The 17,433-nt window shown below is 37.8% G+C and overlaps 1 protein-coding gene and 2 long non-coding RNA genes across 3 annotated transcripts; 2 read left to right on the top strand and 1 right to left on the bottom strand.

Moving 5' to 3' along the window:
* Positions 1–839: 839 nt before the first annotated feature.
* Positions 840–2,862, bottom strand: LOC309499759. The gene is made up of 4 exons (XR_014206331.1): positions 2,821–2,862; positions 2,232–2,288; positions 1,764–1,838; positions 840–1,673 (listed from the first exon to the last, which is right to left on the bottom strand). It is a non-coding gene; the product is annotated as an uncharacterized lncRNA (long non-coding RNA).
* A 6,005-nt stretch (positions 2,863–8,867) lies between these two features.
* LOC309498759 lies at positions 8,868–9,972 on the top strand. Its single transcript, XR_014206031.1, has 3 exons — positions 8,868–9,175; positions 9,516–9,616; positions 9,711–9,972. It is a non-coding gene; the product is annotated as an uncharacterized lncRNA (long non-coding RNA).
* A 1,523-nt stretch (positions 9,973–11,495) lies between these two features.
* LOC309499717 (uncharacterized protein) lies at positions 11,496–16,709 on the top strand. Its single transcript, XM_082171136.1, has 2 exons — positions 11,496–11,764; positions 11,971–16,709. Exon 2 carries the CDS (start codon positions 12,667–12,669, stop codon positions 14,035–14,037), a length of 1,371 nt encoding a protein of 456 aa, XP_082027262.1. The 5' UTR covers positions 11,496–11,764; positions 11,971–12,666; the 3' UTR covers positions 14,038–16,709.
* The last annotated feature ends 724 nt before the right edge of the window (positions 16,710–17,433 follow it).

Raw genomic sequence — 17,433 nt, 5'->3', positions numbered from 1 at the left:
ATTAAAATTCCAAAAATGAATTTACTACATGTTTTACTGCAGTGAAATCAATCGCTCATTGGCTCTCGCCTGCTTCATCACAGCCGTGTTTCAGTCAATATTTGAAATTGGTAAATGTGCGCCTTCACGGAGTGAAGGCGGATTATGGAGAGAGTTTTATGGATTAACAGCTTAAATTTCGCTCTGTACCTCATACAAAACTATCATACTGCCAAAGAGGACAAACACATCATTTTTATATTCCACTGTAAAAATAAAAAGTGCCTGGAGGAACCTTTTGGGGTTCTTTACTTTGCCACACCGGCGGAACCGTCTGTAGATCCTCTAGGCACCCTTTAAAAAGGGGCGGTTCTCTGAAGAACCACACACGTTTCCTGAGGAACTCTTATATTAGGCACTGTGTAGAACCACTTTGGGTGCCTCCAGGAATCAAATAATTTTTTTTTAAATATTTAATTTCATGTTGTTACTATGGTTACCTTTGACTTCTTTTATAAACAAATTGAACCAAATACAAAATAAGAATTGTTTATTACATGTTTTATATTCATTTTTATACATACACTTCCATGCACATAAAAAAAAAAAACTAACTATAGATTAATATCAATGAATACACAAAAAAATTGTATAATACATTTAAGCAACATGAATAATCAACCATGTCTATACAATAGGCTACACAAGAAAAGACATTTCAACAAAATGCATGGAAACATATGTTCCACGAAATAAATCAATGTAAAAAAAACAACAACATAAAAAACATTTTGACTAATGTAAAATTAGTAAATATGTCCATCTTCACTTAACTTTAAAACATTTGTGTTTCAGTCCAATTGTTAAGTCTGACATCACTGTTTCCAGGTCCAAAAGCTCTATCAGATGCCAAAAACAAACAAACAGTGCTAATATGCACTCATTGTGCTGTAATATTCCTGAAAATTATGATCCTATTCCTAACCTTTATCTCTATACCGAAATCTCTGATGGTTAGTTATTCAGCTATTTTGAATCATAAAATGTTGAAGTCTGGGATGCCGTTAGACTGGAGACTGTAATGCACTTTTGAAAAGCTTAAATGTGTGACTTGAATCAACAGTGTTCATAAATGGTTGTTGAGTATTCTCATGAAACAAGATAGAAAAAGTAGAGGCTTTGACCCGGAAACAGTATTAAGGTGCAGTAAAATTATCTGTTGTTCTGTGAATGTTCACTGGTGAATTTCAGTCATTTCAATAAGAATCCACACAATCAGCAATTTCGTTTGTGGTCACAAATGTCACTATGGGACCAAGTTGGTCACTGGAATTCGCTGGATTTGACCAACAGAAAGCTGCTTGAAAGTGACTCCTGTGTGAGCTGTGCTTCATACATTACATCGCTAAACTGCTGACAATGGTCAATTGACCTTTTTGCCTGTGTAATTTCACGAAATTCAAAAATGTGACCGCACCTTCACCCGCTGCAACATAAAATGCAATCAATAATAAAATCTTCACGAGGGACATGTGAGGTACTTAAAGAGTTACAAAACTGAAAAGGTGCATCAGCTTCATTTTCCGTTTGTTTTTCCTCTTTTCTGGTGGATGGTCCAGGCACTTCAGTGATTTTCAGGTCTACAGGAGGATTTTTATTCTTGTTCAAACTTGTATTTCAGCTTACTGAGATCCCTGCAAAGAACACAATTTACTGTTAGTAAGGTTATTAAAGTGATAGTTGTGAAATTTAAATAATTTCCTCAGCCTTGTGACATTCCAGACCTGTTTGACTTTCTGTCTGTGGAACCCAAAAGCAGATCTCAGGCATAATGCAACCCCAGTCACCGTTCACTTTCACTGCATGAAACACAAGCAGAAAAAATTTTGGAAATCATTCATGAAACCATTCTTATGTACACTTGTCTAGTTCAATTCAATGCAACAATTTATGTGAAAATGGTTAAGCTCCAAAAATGTCAGAGAAAAGATCCTAAAAATAATCAATGAGTTCACAACTCATGTGTTATGGGTTGTGTTGTAAGTCTTCTGGGTTGTGTTGTAAGTCTTCTGAAGCCATAATAGCTTTTTATAGTGATAATAATAATATAAAATAATAGTGATATTATTTTTCCGAGTAACATGAATGAGATTTGAGAGCATGATTTTTAAAAAACACAAGTACACAGTCAAACAATACAATTTCACACAGAAAAGTTCATAGTAATAAAGCATGTGGTGCAGGTAACTCACTGTAATTCAATGTTGCCTCTGAAATGTTCAGATTATTTTAGAAATGTACTGGTAGTTCTGGGGAAACAAAAGAACAAAGCTGATTATTCACAACATAATATTTATTGACCAGTAAATGGCTTTAAAATGGTATTTGAGAGAATGAGGGCACCTGTAGTAAGTAAAGTTAGGCTAAACAAAAACAGACCAAACTATATTAACCTGCTTTTGTTATTCATAACAAACGCCAATGAGGACAGCAGGAATCCGCTAAATTAGTTAGGCTATATCAGCAATTTGAAGACACAGTTGTACAGAATGAATTGAATGACTAAATCAATCTGAGACAATAAGTCAATAATTTCCATTTATTCATTATATCAACGTAATTAGCATCGCGGCTAAAACCTAAATACCAGATACTGTGCAATAAACGAGTGGTAAACACTGTAAAAACGTAGTATTGTATAATAAATTTAGTTTATATATATATATATATATATATATATATATATATATATATATATATATATATGTGGGTGTGGGTGTGTGTGATTGAATATATAGTGAGTAGACTCTGTATATATATTTATTTGGCGAGTTTACAAACCTTGTAACGGAGAGCCGAACAAACGGCGGAAGATTTGATGAGAGGAGCCGTTACTTTCCCGATGACGATCAGCTGAGCTTTGTTGCGCGCGAGCAGGCGGAGCATCACTGAAGTGACAATAGCAGAGGCATAGCGCGCTGTTTCATGCAAGGGGGGCTGGGGGCTGAGGGCTGGGTTGGAAAATATGTGACATCATTATGTTGTGGCTGACGACAAGACATGAAATTTCTCTGTACTGTATATGTGTTGTAGCCATTAAAGAAAGCATTTAGTTTCATATTTATGTTTAAATATTATAGGCTAATGTTATTTTTTAATTTAATCAATGTTGATTATGAAAGTGAGCATATTCAGCATGATAAAGATAAAGATACATCATGAGATGTGCAATATGACTGGAGACATGGAGTGAAAAATAAGAAAGTCACGAGATCTGACTCAAAGATCACTGACACAAAACACAATGAAACCTTAAACTGCTCGATTTGATCGAGGTAAGTGGGTAAGACATGATTTTGACCACTTCATTGAGTTTTGTTTTGTATAAATTGTATCTTAATTTTGATCAATGTTTTATCAACCAATTGCCTGTATTTAATAAATAAGAAGCAAATATATAGCAGACAATGTAATAAGGCGCCGGCACAATCACTTGCACTGCACGTGAACTGGAGGGCGCCAAAACTCAGCTTGTGCATCACAGATTTGAGAAATCTAGGCTATCTATTATAGAAAGCTTGAAATGTCTACTTTTAAACGAAACTATTCAAAACGAAAAGAAATAGGCTACTCTCTAATTATGTAATCCATATGAAATGTGCATTTCTCTCTGGCGTTCATGCCGAGTCCGCATCGCCAACTTCATCTTTGCAGCGACACAGAAAACACTAGGGCTGGTCTGAATACCATTTTTTGAGCTTCGAAGCTTCGGTAGTAATGAACATCGAATATTCGAAGCTTCGGAGAGAGGGGGCTGAACATATTCTTCTCTCTATAAAGGCAGTATTCCCTATGTGTCGGTATGGCCGTTTGCATTTTGATTATTTCGAGAACCGTTTATCCAATCGACTTCACAGGGAGTGCAGTGTAGCATTTTGTGCAATATAGATGGACATGCGAGACGCCACACATTCAGAATTAATAAACTTTTAATAAACTACAGAACAGCGCGAGCGCTCCGATAACGGACACTGCACTAGTGATATAAAACGCACGCACACAGGTCTGTTAAATTAAGCAATACTTTTAAGGTAGTCTAATATTTTTCTGACTAACAAATTACTGACACAGTAGATTTAAATAAAGAAAAACTAAATTTAAATAAAGAATTAAATTTTGTATTTAAAACGAAATTTAAAATAAAGTAAAAACGAAATTTAAATAAAGAAAAACGAAATTTAAATAAAGACAAACGAACTTTAAATAAAGGAAAAAACGAAATTTAAATAAAGAAAAACGAAATTTAAATAAAGAAAAAACGAAATTAATTTAAATTAAAAACGAGATTAATTTAGATTGATAATAACGGGTAAAAAGGCTAATACATTTTGTTTCTATTATTCTATTTTCCACAATGTCAAAGCAATGCAGCTTAACTCAAAACACAAGCTCAGGCATGCACTTCGGTCCATCAAACTCCACTGTTCTGCGCTCTATCGAGAGAACACTCCCGGAACACTGGGGTCGGTTCTATTTCTAGCATGCACGTTTTCCGCGTGGCTCGAGCCGCGCCTGAGACGCGTGTCTCACGCCGGCAGTGTGCAAACTCCAACCTGTTAACATGGGAGCCGAAATAAAAACGGACACGCTACGCAGCTGAGACGCTCACTCCACGCAGCCAGTGTGTCGCCGGCCTTATTCAAGCGCGAATGAGAACCGTTTCGCGGGGGATCCCAGGTGTGCAAAAAAAAAAAAAAAAAAAAAGAATATTGGAATGTCAAATTTTCAAATCGAATACAAACCCACCGAACGAATATTCGAATATTCGGGTCCAGCCCTAGAAAACACCCGTTTATTAATAAACAATTAAATGTCTCCTTGCTATTTTTGACACATTCATACTTTTGCCGGTTCCTTGTGGCAATCTTTATGCGTGCGGCCGTGCTCTTGAGTACGGCTATATTATGTACACGCTCATTAGCCTATAAAATTAATATAATGGGGCGATTTGTCCACTAATGGCTTAAAAATGAACAACTACTAGTCGACTAGAAAAAAACTTTAGTCGGAGGCAACCCTTATTCCACATATTTTCGAACCAGCAGGCCATTCTGGGTTGAGCGAGCGACCCTGAGCGGAATTAGCGAGGGAGCGGAATATTCAGAAATGCGCTCTCCGCTCACGAGCTCTGATCGGAACAAAGCATGACAAATTCAAACTTTATTTCATTTTCTCCGTAGCTTGAACACTCACTACATTAGGCATAAGAGAGTTAGTTAACACTGTCCATTTATTTATTTTTATTTCATGTTTTTAAAGTACAATATTATGTTAGTCCACAGCCCCCCACTTGGGGGTGCTGATGCTATGACGAGGGGGCTGCAGCACCCCTTCCCGCGCTACTGGGAATAGCAGCAGTTTCCGTGACAGAATAAAACTTTTCTCCTGGTTCTTCTTCTTCATATTATTATTATTAGTGTTGTTGTTTAAGTTTTAAATTAATCAATAAAATAGGCATATACTAAATAAATGTAAGCTACCCAGGTGAAAAAGACGTAGGCTACTGTTAAATGTATTAAAAATGCATTAAAGTATATTTGTATTGTAGGCCTACTAAAAACACACTCAAGTACATTTTTAATACATTTAATAGTACGTCTTTTTCACATGGGTATCATACTGAATCAAACTTAAGTAGCCTATAATAATAATAATAATAATAGGATAATAATAATCTTATTCTGGCCTCACGGAACCATTGGGTTCCTCCAGATGCTGGCTTTAACATAAGAGATCTTCCAGGAACCACTTAAATGTTAAAAGATATTCCAATAACCCTTTTATCGCATTCAAGTTCCTCTATTTTCCCCCAAAGCACTTCGAGGTCTCATGGTAATGAAAAGGTGACTTCAGAACCTCTGAACTAAATACAAAGTGCTTAAAGGGTCCCATAAGTTCCAGCAAGAACCTCAAAAATGGTCAATGCTCCTCCAGTAACACTACTATAGGAGAAAGAGCTTTGAGGCACTTAAATACTTAAATTACATTTTGAAGTTCCTTGAGTATCCGACAAGATATTTGAGGCTCCTTTAGTTTTTACAGTGTACTTTTTGTACCGCTTTTTACATTTTTGCAAGAATTAAATTATTGTGGTTATTACACTTGTCTGTCTGTTAGGTTTTTCTTCATAACTGCACGTAGTTTAAAGAAATGGTTATGGGTAGGTTTAAAGGTAGGATTTGTATTACTAATGATGACAATCTGGAGACCTGTTCGAGACTATAGCCGTCAGCAGCTACTGCCCGTATTATACAAAACTGTCTGATTTCATTCAGTGCAAGTCATTAGAATAATGTAAATGCCCTGGCTATTGTAATCTATTGTGCTGTAGTTGTTTTGAGTTTAGTGTTAAAACTGAATGATATCAACATTGAACATTATTATTAAACTAATTAGAATATTAATTCCATGTAGGGATACATGCAGTAGTCCCACCAAGCATTTGTAATTTACTTTTTTTTTTTTAAATGAAACTGTGTTTTCTTTAGTTGGTAGATCTTATTGAGTTCAAGCAACAACAAAAAAGGGTGGGCTGGTTTAACTGTATCTTACACAGTTTATTTTTGCATCAAATAGAAAGTGTTGATGTGGATGTTTTTTTGAGGAACATGATTTCATAAATGATAAATATACCTTATTTATGAAATCTTGTTGCTTAAAAACATCCACATCAACACTTTCGATTTGATGCAAAAATAAACTGTGTAAGATACAGTTAAACCAGCCCACCCTTTTTTGTTGTTGCTTGAACTCAATAAGATCTACCAACTAAAGAAAACACAGTTTCATTTAAAAAAAAAAAGTAAATTACAAATGCTTGGTGGGACTACTGCATGTATCCCTACATGGAATTAATATTCTAATTAGTTTAATAATAATGTTCAATGTTGATATCATTCAGTTTTAACACTAAACTCAAAACAACTACAGCACAATAGATTACAATAGCCAGGGCATTTACATTATTCTAATGACTTGCACTGAATGAAATCAGACAGTTTTGTATAATACGGGCAGTAGCTGCTGACGGCTATAGTCTCGAACAGGTCTCCAGATTGTCATCATTAGAATAACAAATCCTACCTTTAAACCTACCCATAACCATTTCTTTAAACTACGTGCAGTTATGAAGAAAAACCTAACAGACAGACAAGTGTAATAACCACAATAATTTAATTCTTGCAAAAATGTAAAAAGCGGTACAAAAAGTACACTGTAAAAACTAAAGGAGCCTCAAATATCTTGTCGGATACTCAAGGAACTTCAAAATGTAATTTAAGTATTTAAGTGCCTCAAAGCTCTTTCTCCTATAGTAGTGTTACTGGAGGAGCATTGACCATTTTTGAGGTTCTTGCTGGAACTTATGGGATCCGTTAAGCACTTTGTATTTAGTTCAGAGGTTCTGAAGTCACCTTTTCATTACCATGAGACCTCGAAGTGCTTTGGGGGAAAATAGAGGAACTTGAATGCGATAAAAGGGTTATTGGAATATCTTTTAACATTTAAGTGGTTCCTGGAAGATCTCTTATGTTAAAGCCAGCATCTGGAGGAACCCAATGGTTCCGTGAGGCCAGAATAAGATTATTATTATCCTATTATTATTATTATTATTATTGGCTACTTAAGTTTGATTCAGTATGATACCCATGTGAAAAAGACGTACTATTAAATGTATTAAAAATGTACTTGAGTGTGTTTTTAGTAGGCCTACAATACAAATATACTTTAATGCATTTTTAATACATTTAACAGTAGCCTACGTCTTTTTCACCTGGGTAGCTTACATTTATTTAGTATATGCCTATTTTATTGATTAATTTAAACCTTAAACAACAACACCAATAATAATAATATGAAGAAGAAGAACCAGGAGAAAAGTTTTATTCTGTCACGGAAACTGCTGCTATTCCCAGTAGCGCGGGAAGGGGTGCTGCAGCCCCCTCGTCATAGCATCAGCACCCCCAAGTGGGGGGCTGTGGACTAACATAATATTGTACTTTAAAAACATGAAATAAAAATAAATAAATGGACAGTGTTAACTAACTCTCTTATGCCTAATGTAGTGAGTGTTCAAGCTACGGAGAAAATGAAATAAAGTTTGAATTTGTCATGCTTTGTTCCGATCAGAGCTCGTGAGCGGAGAGCGCATTTCTGAATATTCCGCTCCCTCGCTAATTCCGCTCAGGGTCGCTCGCTCAACCCAGAATGGCCTGCTCCCACTAAACATCAGACGTCTATTGGACAGGCAGATCATGTCTATATTGCGTCAGTCGGTCCAAGACCAATTTTTGACCTTTATGCAACGTGCAATCTAGGTCTGCTATTTGGACACCTAACCATGACCCCACCTGGACGTCAATATAATGTTCAATATTTGAACGCCGGAATAGGTAATTTTCTGGATGTTATGTGGACGTCTAAGACAGGTGCAGGAAATTGACATGATCTAGGTTTGCAAAGTTACCTGCAAATGAGGTATTTTCTACGTCATGTTTGGAAGTCAGATTTTGGTTCCCTGAAGGTGCAGACTGTGACGCCATGTGGACGTCTAAGACAGGTGGAGGAAATTGACATGATCTAGGTTTGCAAAGTTACCTCCAAATGAGGTCTTTTCTACGTCATGTTTGGAAGTCAGATTTTGGTTTCCTGAAGATGCAAACTGTGACGCCATGTGGACGTCTAAGACAGGTGGAGGAAATTGACATGATCTAGGTTTGCAAAGTTACCTCCAAATGAGGTCATTTCTACGTCACATTTGGAAGTCAGATTTTGGTTCCCTGAAAGTGCAGACTGTGACGCCATGTGGACGTCTAAGACAGGTGAAGGAAATTGACATGAACAATGAATGTAGGGAAATGTTTGATTGACTGAGGCATTAATCATTGACATGCTTAGCTTCGTGAATGCATTTTTTTATGTTAAATATTAACATTGTTTTTCAACGTGATTCATGAGTAGCCTAGGTCTAAAGCAGAAGTAGTTTGCACGTCGTGATGACGTCCGGAATTGGTCCGCATATATATATGAAACAGGAAGTCCCGCCTGCGGTATGGTAGTTCCACAGGAAACACCACAGGAAAAGTGAACGGCAGCAACTTCAAGCAAGAGATAAATCTGAAAAATCCTTGTTTTCAAGGTAGGTTCGGTCAACTTAGTGAAGTTTATGTTAAATTATGCATTACTAATTTGAGCTGTTTTAGCGTTATTGTCTTAAACTAGCCTACCTAAACCTGTTGTGGGGTAGGGAGTGCATCTCCACTAGCTACCGTTAGCTAAACATTGGCCATAGTAAGCCTTCTTTTGAAAACAACTTTCGCATTGCACCGAAGCTTAACAAGTAGCAGCTAACATCATTCATCATAAACCCCCCTGACTGGCATGACTGTGTGTATGCAGAATATTATTTGTGTATGTGTTTGTGGCCACAGAACATACTTTCTCCTATTGATTTCTAAATGTAAATTATTTTCCTTTAGACTCTTCTCTAATGCCGTAATGGAATCTTTTAATATGAAGGGGAGGGGGCAAAAAGGCAAGAGGCCTTTCGGAAACACAAAAATATACAGAGCACTACAAGGTAAGGCCAGATAAAAACAGAATGAGGGACTTGATGTATGACTGCATAGTGCCTTTGTATGATAGTAATTATGTGTGTTTTTGTACTTGTGCAGATGGAGTTATGAAGTTCGACCAAACTGCTATGGAGGACTCCATTAGAACTTTCACCTCAGAACACCTTAAACACGCACCACAAAGAAGTGTATTTCCAAAAAATAAAAAATAAAAATGAGTGGGGATTGAATTGATTTCTTAAACCTCTGTGCATAACTGTATGCCTATCCCTTTCCAGAGGGTGGAGGGCCGGTTTTCTGTACCAGTTAATTTTCCTGTAGCTTTGTTTGGCTCAGAGGCAGGTTTGAACTGGAAATGGATGGAATACACAAGTTAACGCGCCAAATCACGGGAGGCGCCATAACTGTACACAAATGCACTTAATTTCCGCCGGAAGTGGTTTGCGCAGCGTCTGCCGGTGTAAACACAGCGATTATTTGACCATTGTAGCCTAGGCCTATGTCTTTTTTATTGTTGGTATCCGAACTACATCATAGGTAGGGGTGGGAATTGAATTCGCATGTTTAACTGAAAGAACGAGCAGAGACAGAGAGAGAGAGAGACCCGGTCGCGCGCGCGCACTCTTTCTCTTCGGAGCCAGGCTAAAGTGTAAACGTAAACAAGACTCACCGTCTCCAAACTAACTGTCTCTCCCGCGCGCATATTAATCAAAATAAAACGACATGATGGTAAAAGGTCGGAAGACCAAAGTTTCATGTGGAGCATTTTTTTTTTCCTGAATTACCGCTGGGTGTGAATTGTGCTAAAATACGTTGCCTTATCTTCTCTGAAATGCGTTCCGCACATTCAGCTGCCATAAAAATCACACTCTTAATAAACGTAAAAACCTATCCAGTGATGTAACGTTAATGTTTTCTGTGTTGACACAAACCTCGTGGGATATCCATGTCCTAACTGCTGGGATAATCACACAATTTGCGAACTAATGACTCCTTTGAACCGATTCATTTTAATGAATAGTTAAAACCTGTCTATGTTTTTTTTATTATTTTTTTTTTATTAACGAAGCAAATACAAACAAATCAGGTACAATGTAAAAGTCTTTCTACGAACTAACAGTGCACACCCTAGAAAATAAAAAAATATAAAAAAGAACAGGAGAACATAAGAACATGGAGCATGTTATAATGGCATTTACATATTCAAAAGAAAATGAATTAAAAGGGCAATTATTCAATAAGATTGTTTATAAAAGAAGCCAGTTTCTCTGCATTCTTGTTATTAATTATTAATGCTGGTTAAAACAACTGATCTTTCCAACACTGAACTCACGAGACGTCTGAATCGATGTATAACTAATCGGTAACACTTTACAATAAGGTTCCATTTATTACATAAAAAGTACAGTTTTTTGCCGAAAAAGCATATGAATACTTTTTCCACACAGTGCTATCAGGAATCGATAAGAGAATAGTAAAAAAAATGTAAACAATGGAGCGCATGGACATCTTCGTAGCTGGTTTGTGGTCGTAGCACTCTCTATCTAACCACTCGTTCAGGTGCATTCTCGAGTGTTTGCAACCAACTACCGCACACGTCGTTCCCGAACCACTTTTCTACATGTTGTAATTGTTATATCCTCTTTGTCACTGCGATATCAGTGCTTTGTCGGCACAACGGAGCTAGCTAGCAAAAACAAACCAAGCCCGCCAGAACGGAAGTGGATTGCATCGATGGGAGGAGTTTAGGATGTAGAGCGGAAACGGCTCAAAAACCTGTGTATAGGCTAGATTGGAATGTGTTTCCAGTTATGTGGTGGTAAGGAAAGCAATCAAATGAAGCTACAGAAAAATGAACTGGAACAGTTGAAATGAGACTGTAACTGTCATAGAAGTCAGTTAATATTTCATGTTTATTTAATTATTTTGTTAAAGACTTTTAATTTGAAACTGCTTTGTAAAGAGCCGTTTGAGTTGAGACTTTTATTATGAAAAGCACAGAGTGACTCAGGAAGAATGTTGTAACACCGCATGGCAAATTGAAGCTGTTTTCCACATTTCTGAGTATTTAAGTTTATTTACTCATCTGAAGTTACAGAAGATATCACAAGATGCAAGATTAAGTTCTCCTTTGGTAATAAGCAGCCAATGAAGTAAGTTTGTCATTTATATTGTATGTGATTAATGTGGATTGTGATGCTGTGTGGAAAATAGTGATATCTATACAAAGACTAGGCCTATAGTTGCTGTTAAAGTGAATTTAACTCTGTTCGGAAAGTTTACAAAGACAACATTTATTTATTTGATTTATTTATGTCCTTTTATATTCTTTATTGTAACTTTATTTTTGTATGTTTAGTTCTCACGGCATCTTGAGTTGGATGGTTATCCTCATGGTGAACCAGTCAATAAATCGCCTGTCATCAGAGAATCCTTGTGCTCGTGAAATTACTGGGGGGAGCTACAGTGAGAATTCATCTGCTCTTCACGGGTAGGAGAAGGAACGTTTCCAAACAGCAGTCAAGTGAGCGTCAAGTTAACTCAAAGTTCCATCATTCTGGATTCTACAAGCATTGTATACACTGGTAACCAAGAAGCTAGTGACATGCACATGCACAGAGTTTAAAGGCATTGTCAAGTTAAGGCTGACAAGAAGATAAGCACAACCAAGTTCAAGTTAAGGTGCTTGAAGTGGACTTATTCTTGCCATTTGCTAAAAAAGGACTATTTAAGTGTTCAGTTCAGTGTTTAAAGAAGTGCTGGTGTTATGTACTTACCTTTTCAAGTTTAAGTAATTTTTTAGCAGGTTTCAAGCTACAAGTAAGAGAATTAATTGTGAAAAATAGCAAAGTGCAACTCCTAAAAATAACCTGACCTAAGTGTTATTGAATTTCGGTTACAAGTTTAATATACAGGTGATTTAACTGTTAAAATACTACTTTAACCATAGTTAATAATCAAAAGAGAAGCATCTGTCTATTTAAGTTCAGTACAGTTCACGTTACATGTACAATTATTCAATTAGAGTAGTCAGTGTAACTAAGAGATACAGAAAATGGCAGAAGGTGGTCAGTCTGCTAAGAGTGACAAAGAAAACATAACAGATACTGTGCAATCACAGCAGCTGCTAGAATCCCAAGAATGGGTAGACACACAAGCATTATTAGCTGTTGATGACACAACAGAGCAAGAGCCACGAAGAAGTCAAAGAGCACGCAAACTTACTGATAAAGGTAAAGAGTTACATGATGAAAGGCTGACTAAACTTAAAAATTGCTTTCAACGCTCTTATGAGAAATGGAAGACTCTTGCTAGAGATGCTAGACAAAGACTAATGGGACGTCTCTCCAATGACATGTTGCACAGCCTCATAGATGAAATCAGTGGTTCTTCAAATGATGTAAATGTTGCTTATGAAGAGTTGCAACAAAATGTGAGTCCAGACAGTGATACTCGCCGCAGAGTAGACACTTGTGAAGCAGTCACAAAAATGATAGTTGAGTCTGCATGGAGTCGTCTAGGTGAGGGAGTTGAGGGTCAAGATCCTCTTAGACCAGAAGCATGCTGTATTGATACAGGTTCGGTGTTCTCATCCATAGCCTCCAAATCAAGTTATGGACATTCCAGGTCTTCTCAGTCGAGCTCCAGAGGTTCAAGTTTTTCCTCCGCTAAGAAACAAGAGGCTGCTGCAGAAATTGCTGCAACTGAAGCAACATTAGAAATATTACAGCAACAAGAGCATGAGCTGGAAGAACTACAAAGACTTGAGGCTGAAGATAAAAGGAGAATAGCAGAACAAGAAGCTGAAGAATTGAAGCGACGACTAGAAAGAGAAGAAGAAGAAGCTAGGCTACGTGTTAAGATTGAAGCTGAAAATGCTGCTAGACGGATTGCATTAGAAGACAAGCGCAGAGAGCTTGAGCGCTTGGAGACATTAAAAAGGTTGAATGCTGCAAAAGCACGAATGCAAGTCTACGAGCAGAACGAAGACTCAAAGGAAGAAACAAGAGAGTTACTTCGTGACTGCACATCTGTAAAAAAGAAGCATGTACCAAGGTTAAACAGCTCCGTGTTACAGAGCATACCTCCACAGGAAAGTGTAACGAAATCACATCAAGAAGCCAGCACTGCAGACCTTGTTAAGGTGTTAGCAGAATCTATCGGCTCAAGTCGTCTTCCTATACCTGAACCTGCAACATTCTATGGAGATTCTCTCAGATTTAGCGATTGGAAAATCTCATTTCAAACTCTGATCGACAGAAAAAACATACCAGTGAATGAGAAGCTTTACTACTTGCGCAAATATGTGGAAGGACCAGCTAAGAAGGCCAATCGAAAGTTACTTCCTGCTAGGCACAGAGTCGGCATATCAAGCAGCATGGGGTGTACTAGAAGAAAGGTATGGAAACCCATTCGTCATTGCTAAAGCCTTTCGAGACAAGCTTAATTCATGGCCAAAGATTGGTTCCAAGGACAGTGTTGAGCTGAGAGAATTTACTGACTTCCTCAGAGGCTGTGAAGTAGCTATGTCTCAGATTAAGGGTCTTGAAGTCCTCAATGATTGTAATGAGAACCAGAAAATCCTTTCCAAGCTTCCTGATTGGTTGGCCTCAGCGTGGAATCGTCAGGTCATAGAAATTGAAGAAGAAACTAAGACATTTCCTACCTTCAGTCGATTTGTAAAGTTTCTAACACGAGAAGCTAAGATAGCTTGTAACCCAGTGACATCACTTCATGCACTGAAGTCTAATGAGATCGGAAAGGGAAAGGTATCAAGAAGTCAAGACACTAGAGCAAAGGTGTTAACAGTACAGTCCAGAGAAAAAGCAGATGCTGCAAAATGTACCTTCTGTGAGAGACCAGGACATGGTATTCACAAATGTCGTAAGATTATGGAGAAGAATGTTGCAGAGCGAATCAAGTTTGTCCAAATGAATAAGTTATGCTTTGGATGTTTGAAGCCTGGTCATCACTCAAAGAACTGTGAAGACAGGAGTGTCTGTGAGAAGTGTCAGAAGAAGCACCCATCATGTTTACATGAGGATCGTATCAAGGAAGCAAAGAGGACTCCACAGTCAGGTCAGTCAAAAGAGAAGTTAAAGGAAAGAAACCCAGAGTTGGTACAGAATAAAGATACTGCAAGTGAAGCAACATCTAATCGAGTAATACAGGATGTAAATAATACTCACACCTCAACAATTGTTCCAGTATGGGTATCAGCTACCAGTGAACCAAATAATGAAGTTCTGGTATATGCACTTCTTGACACCCAGAGTGATACCACCTTCATCCTGGAAGAGATAGCTCAAGCTCTTGACACAAAGAAGGAATCTGTGCAGCTGAAGCTCTCAACGATGGTATCCAAGAGTACAGTTGTTCCATGCCAGAAGATAATTGGTTTAAAGGTGAGAGGATTTTATTCAGATAAGAAGATCTCTTTGCCAGTAACCTATTCTAGAGAGTTCATTCCTGCAAATAGAACTCACATTCCTACACCCAAAACTGCAAGAGTGTGGCCTCATCTAATGCATATAGTTGAGAAGATTGCTCCTAAACAAGTTTACGACATTGGCCTCCTGATTGGCTACAACTGCCCTCAAGCTCTTCTTCCTAGATAAATTGTGTCTGGTAAAGAAAATCAGCCATTTGCTCAAAGAACGGATCTGGGCTGGAGCATTGTTGGCTGTGGCAATTCCTCTGTAGACTACGGAGATGCCATTGGAGTGAGTCATCGCATTATAGTGAAACAAGTGCTACCAAGTATACAGTCTTCTCTCAATCTTACAAGTGAAGTTAAGTACATATGTAGAACACAGATCAAGGAAGTAATCACTCCACCAAATGTCATCAAAGCTCTTGAGTCTGACTTCAATGAGAAAGCAGCAGAGGATAGTTGTATTTCTCAAGAAGATCTACGTTTTCTATCAAAAATGGAAACAGGCATCAGACACAAAGAAGATGGTCATTATGAAATGCCTTTGCCTTTCAAAGAAGACAGACCAAACTTGCCCAATAATAAAGGATGTGCTGTTCATCGCCTCAAAAGCTTAGAAAAAAGGCTTAAAAGAGACGAGAAATACTATAGAGACTATGTAGACTTTATGAATGAGACAATTGCTCGAGGAGATGCTGAGAAGGTCCCAGCTGAAGAAACAGACAAGAATCCTGCTTGGTACATTCCCCATCATGGGGTTTATCATCCTCAAAAACCTGGAAAGATCCGTGTAGTCTTTGATTGCTCCGCAAAGTTCCAAGGTTCATCACTCAATGACCATTTGCTAACTGGTCCAGAGTTAACAAACACCCTTGTAGGTGTTCTCTGTCGCTTCCGCAAGGGTCCGGTGGCAATCATGTGTGACATAGAGCGTATGTTTCACCAATTTCATGTAAAGGAAGAAGATCAAGACTACTTACGGTTCCTCTGGTGGGAGAAAGGAGATCTAGAATCCAAGCCACAGGTCTATAGGATGAAAGTACACCTTTTCGGTGCAGCCTCATCACCCGGGTGTGCCAATTACGGCCTCAAGCATATTGCTGCTCAAGGTCGTGGTTGCTTCAGTGAAACCTCCATTCGATTCATAGAAAGGAATTTCTATGTCGATGATGGGCTGACAAGTGTCTCAACTGTAGATGAAACTGTAGACTGATAAAGGAAGCAAGAGAACTTTGTAGCACAGGAAAGCTTCGTTTGCATAAATTTGTGTCAAGCAGTGAAGAAGTAAAATCATCAATTCCTCAGGAAGAATGTGCTAAAAGTGTTGTGGAACATGACTTGGCTTTGGGTGAGCTTCACATGGAAAGGGCACTTGGTGTGAAATGGTGCATCAGATCTGACAGCTTCCAGTTCAGAGTATTCGTTAAGGAACAACCACTCACTAGAAGAGGAATCTTGTCCACAGTGGCTTCTGTATATGACCCACTTGGCTTTGCAGCACCCTTCATTCTTGTTGGTAAGCAAATATTGCAGCAGATGTGTCAAGATAAGGTGGGCTGGGATGAACCACTTAAAGATGAGTTGTTGACAAAGTGGGAAGCTTGGCTTACAGATCTGCGAAACCTGGCTGATGTGAAGATTCAGAGATGTTATCTCCCGTCGACCTTTAACCCTCTGAGGTCTGAGCTGTTTTCTGGGCTCTGGAGGTGTTCTGACATGCTCTGACATTTGTGTTTTTTTCTGTTACTAGTGACATTTTCATGGCTATAGTCTAATTACACTGTATTCAGCACAAACTCTGCTACAATAATATATCAGCAGCATGTATGTAAAAGTTTGTAGTTTTGAGATAATGACATTTATGCGTGGTTTGTGAAAATACAAAAAAAAATTCTCACTGAAATAAGGCCATGAAACCCATACTGATTATTTCTTCACAAGACTTTTGAAAATTGTATGACATAGCCTAGAATATTTGCTCCAAAACTATGTGAAAATCACCCTGACTGCTCATTCAGATAAGACAATATATTGATTTAAAATTTCTAAGACGTGTTTTTTGTGACAAAGCCATATGCGAAGAGGCGTGATCATCTCATGAATATGCAAGGTTTTAACACCTGAGAAAGACAAAGACACTCCCCTAACTGCCCTATTAGGAGCGATCAGGCCCTGTCATTCAGAGCAACCTTGCACAAAGAATGAGGAGATTTAAAAAAGAATGGCTTTTAGATTGTTTGGATTTATTTACAACACAACACAATCCAAAAATACAAATGACAAAAGAGCACATTGAAAACAATGATCCAAAGACAGAGACCTTTGTGCCATTCCTAAAAACATTGTACATACCTTTAATTTCCAAGGTGTTTGATTTTCACTTTACCA

This window comes from Leuciscus leuciscus (genome assembly GCF_965113295.1).
Source record: "Leuciscus leuciscus genome assembly, chromosome: 5".
Taxonomy (NCBI): Eukaryota; Metazoa; Chordata; class Actinopteri; order Cypriniformes; family Leuciscidae; genus Leuciscus; species Leuciscus leuciscus.
Note: the sequence above shows the minus strand (reverse complement) of the source record. Positions and strands in the feature narration are given on the sequence as shown.

What these genes read in the sequence shown, in the direction of transcription:
- LOC309499717 (XM_082171136.1), top strand. Translation starts at nt 12,667, where the DNA reads ATGGCAGAAGGTGGTCAGTCTGCTAAGAGTGACAAAGAAAACATAACA.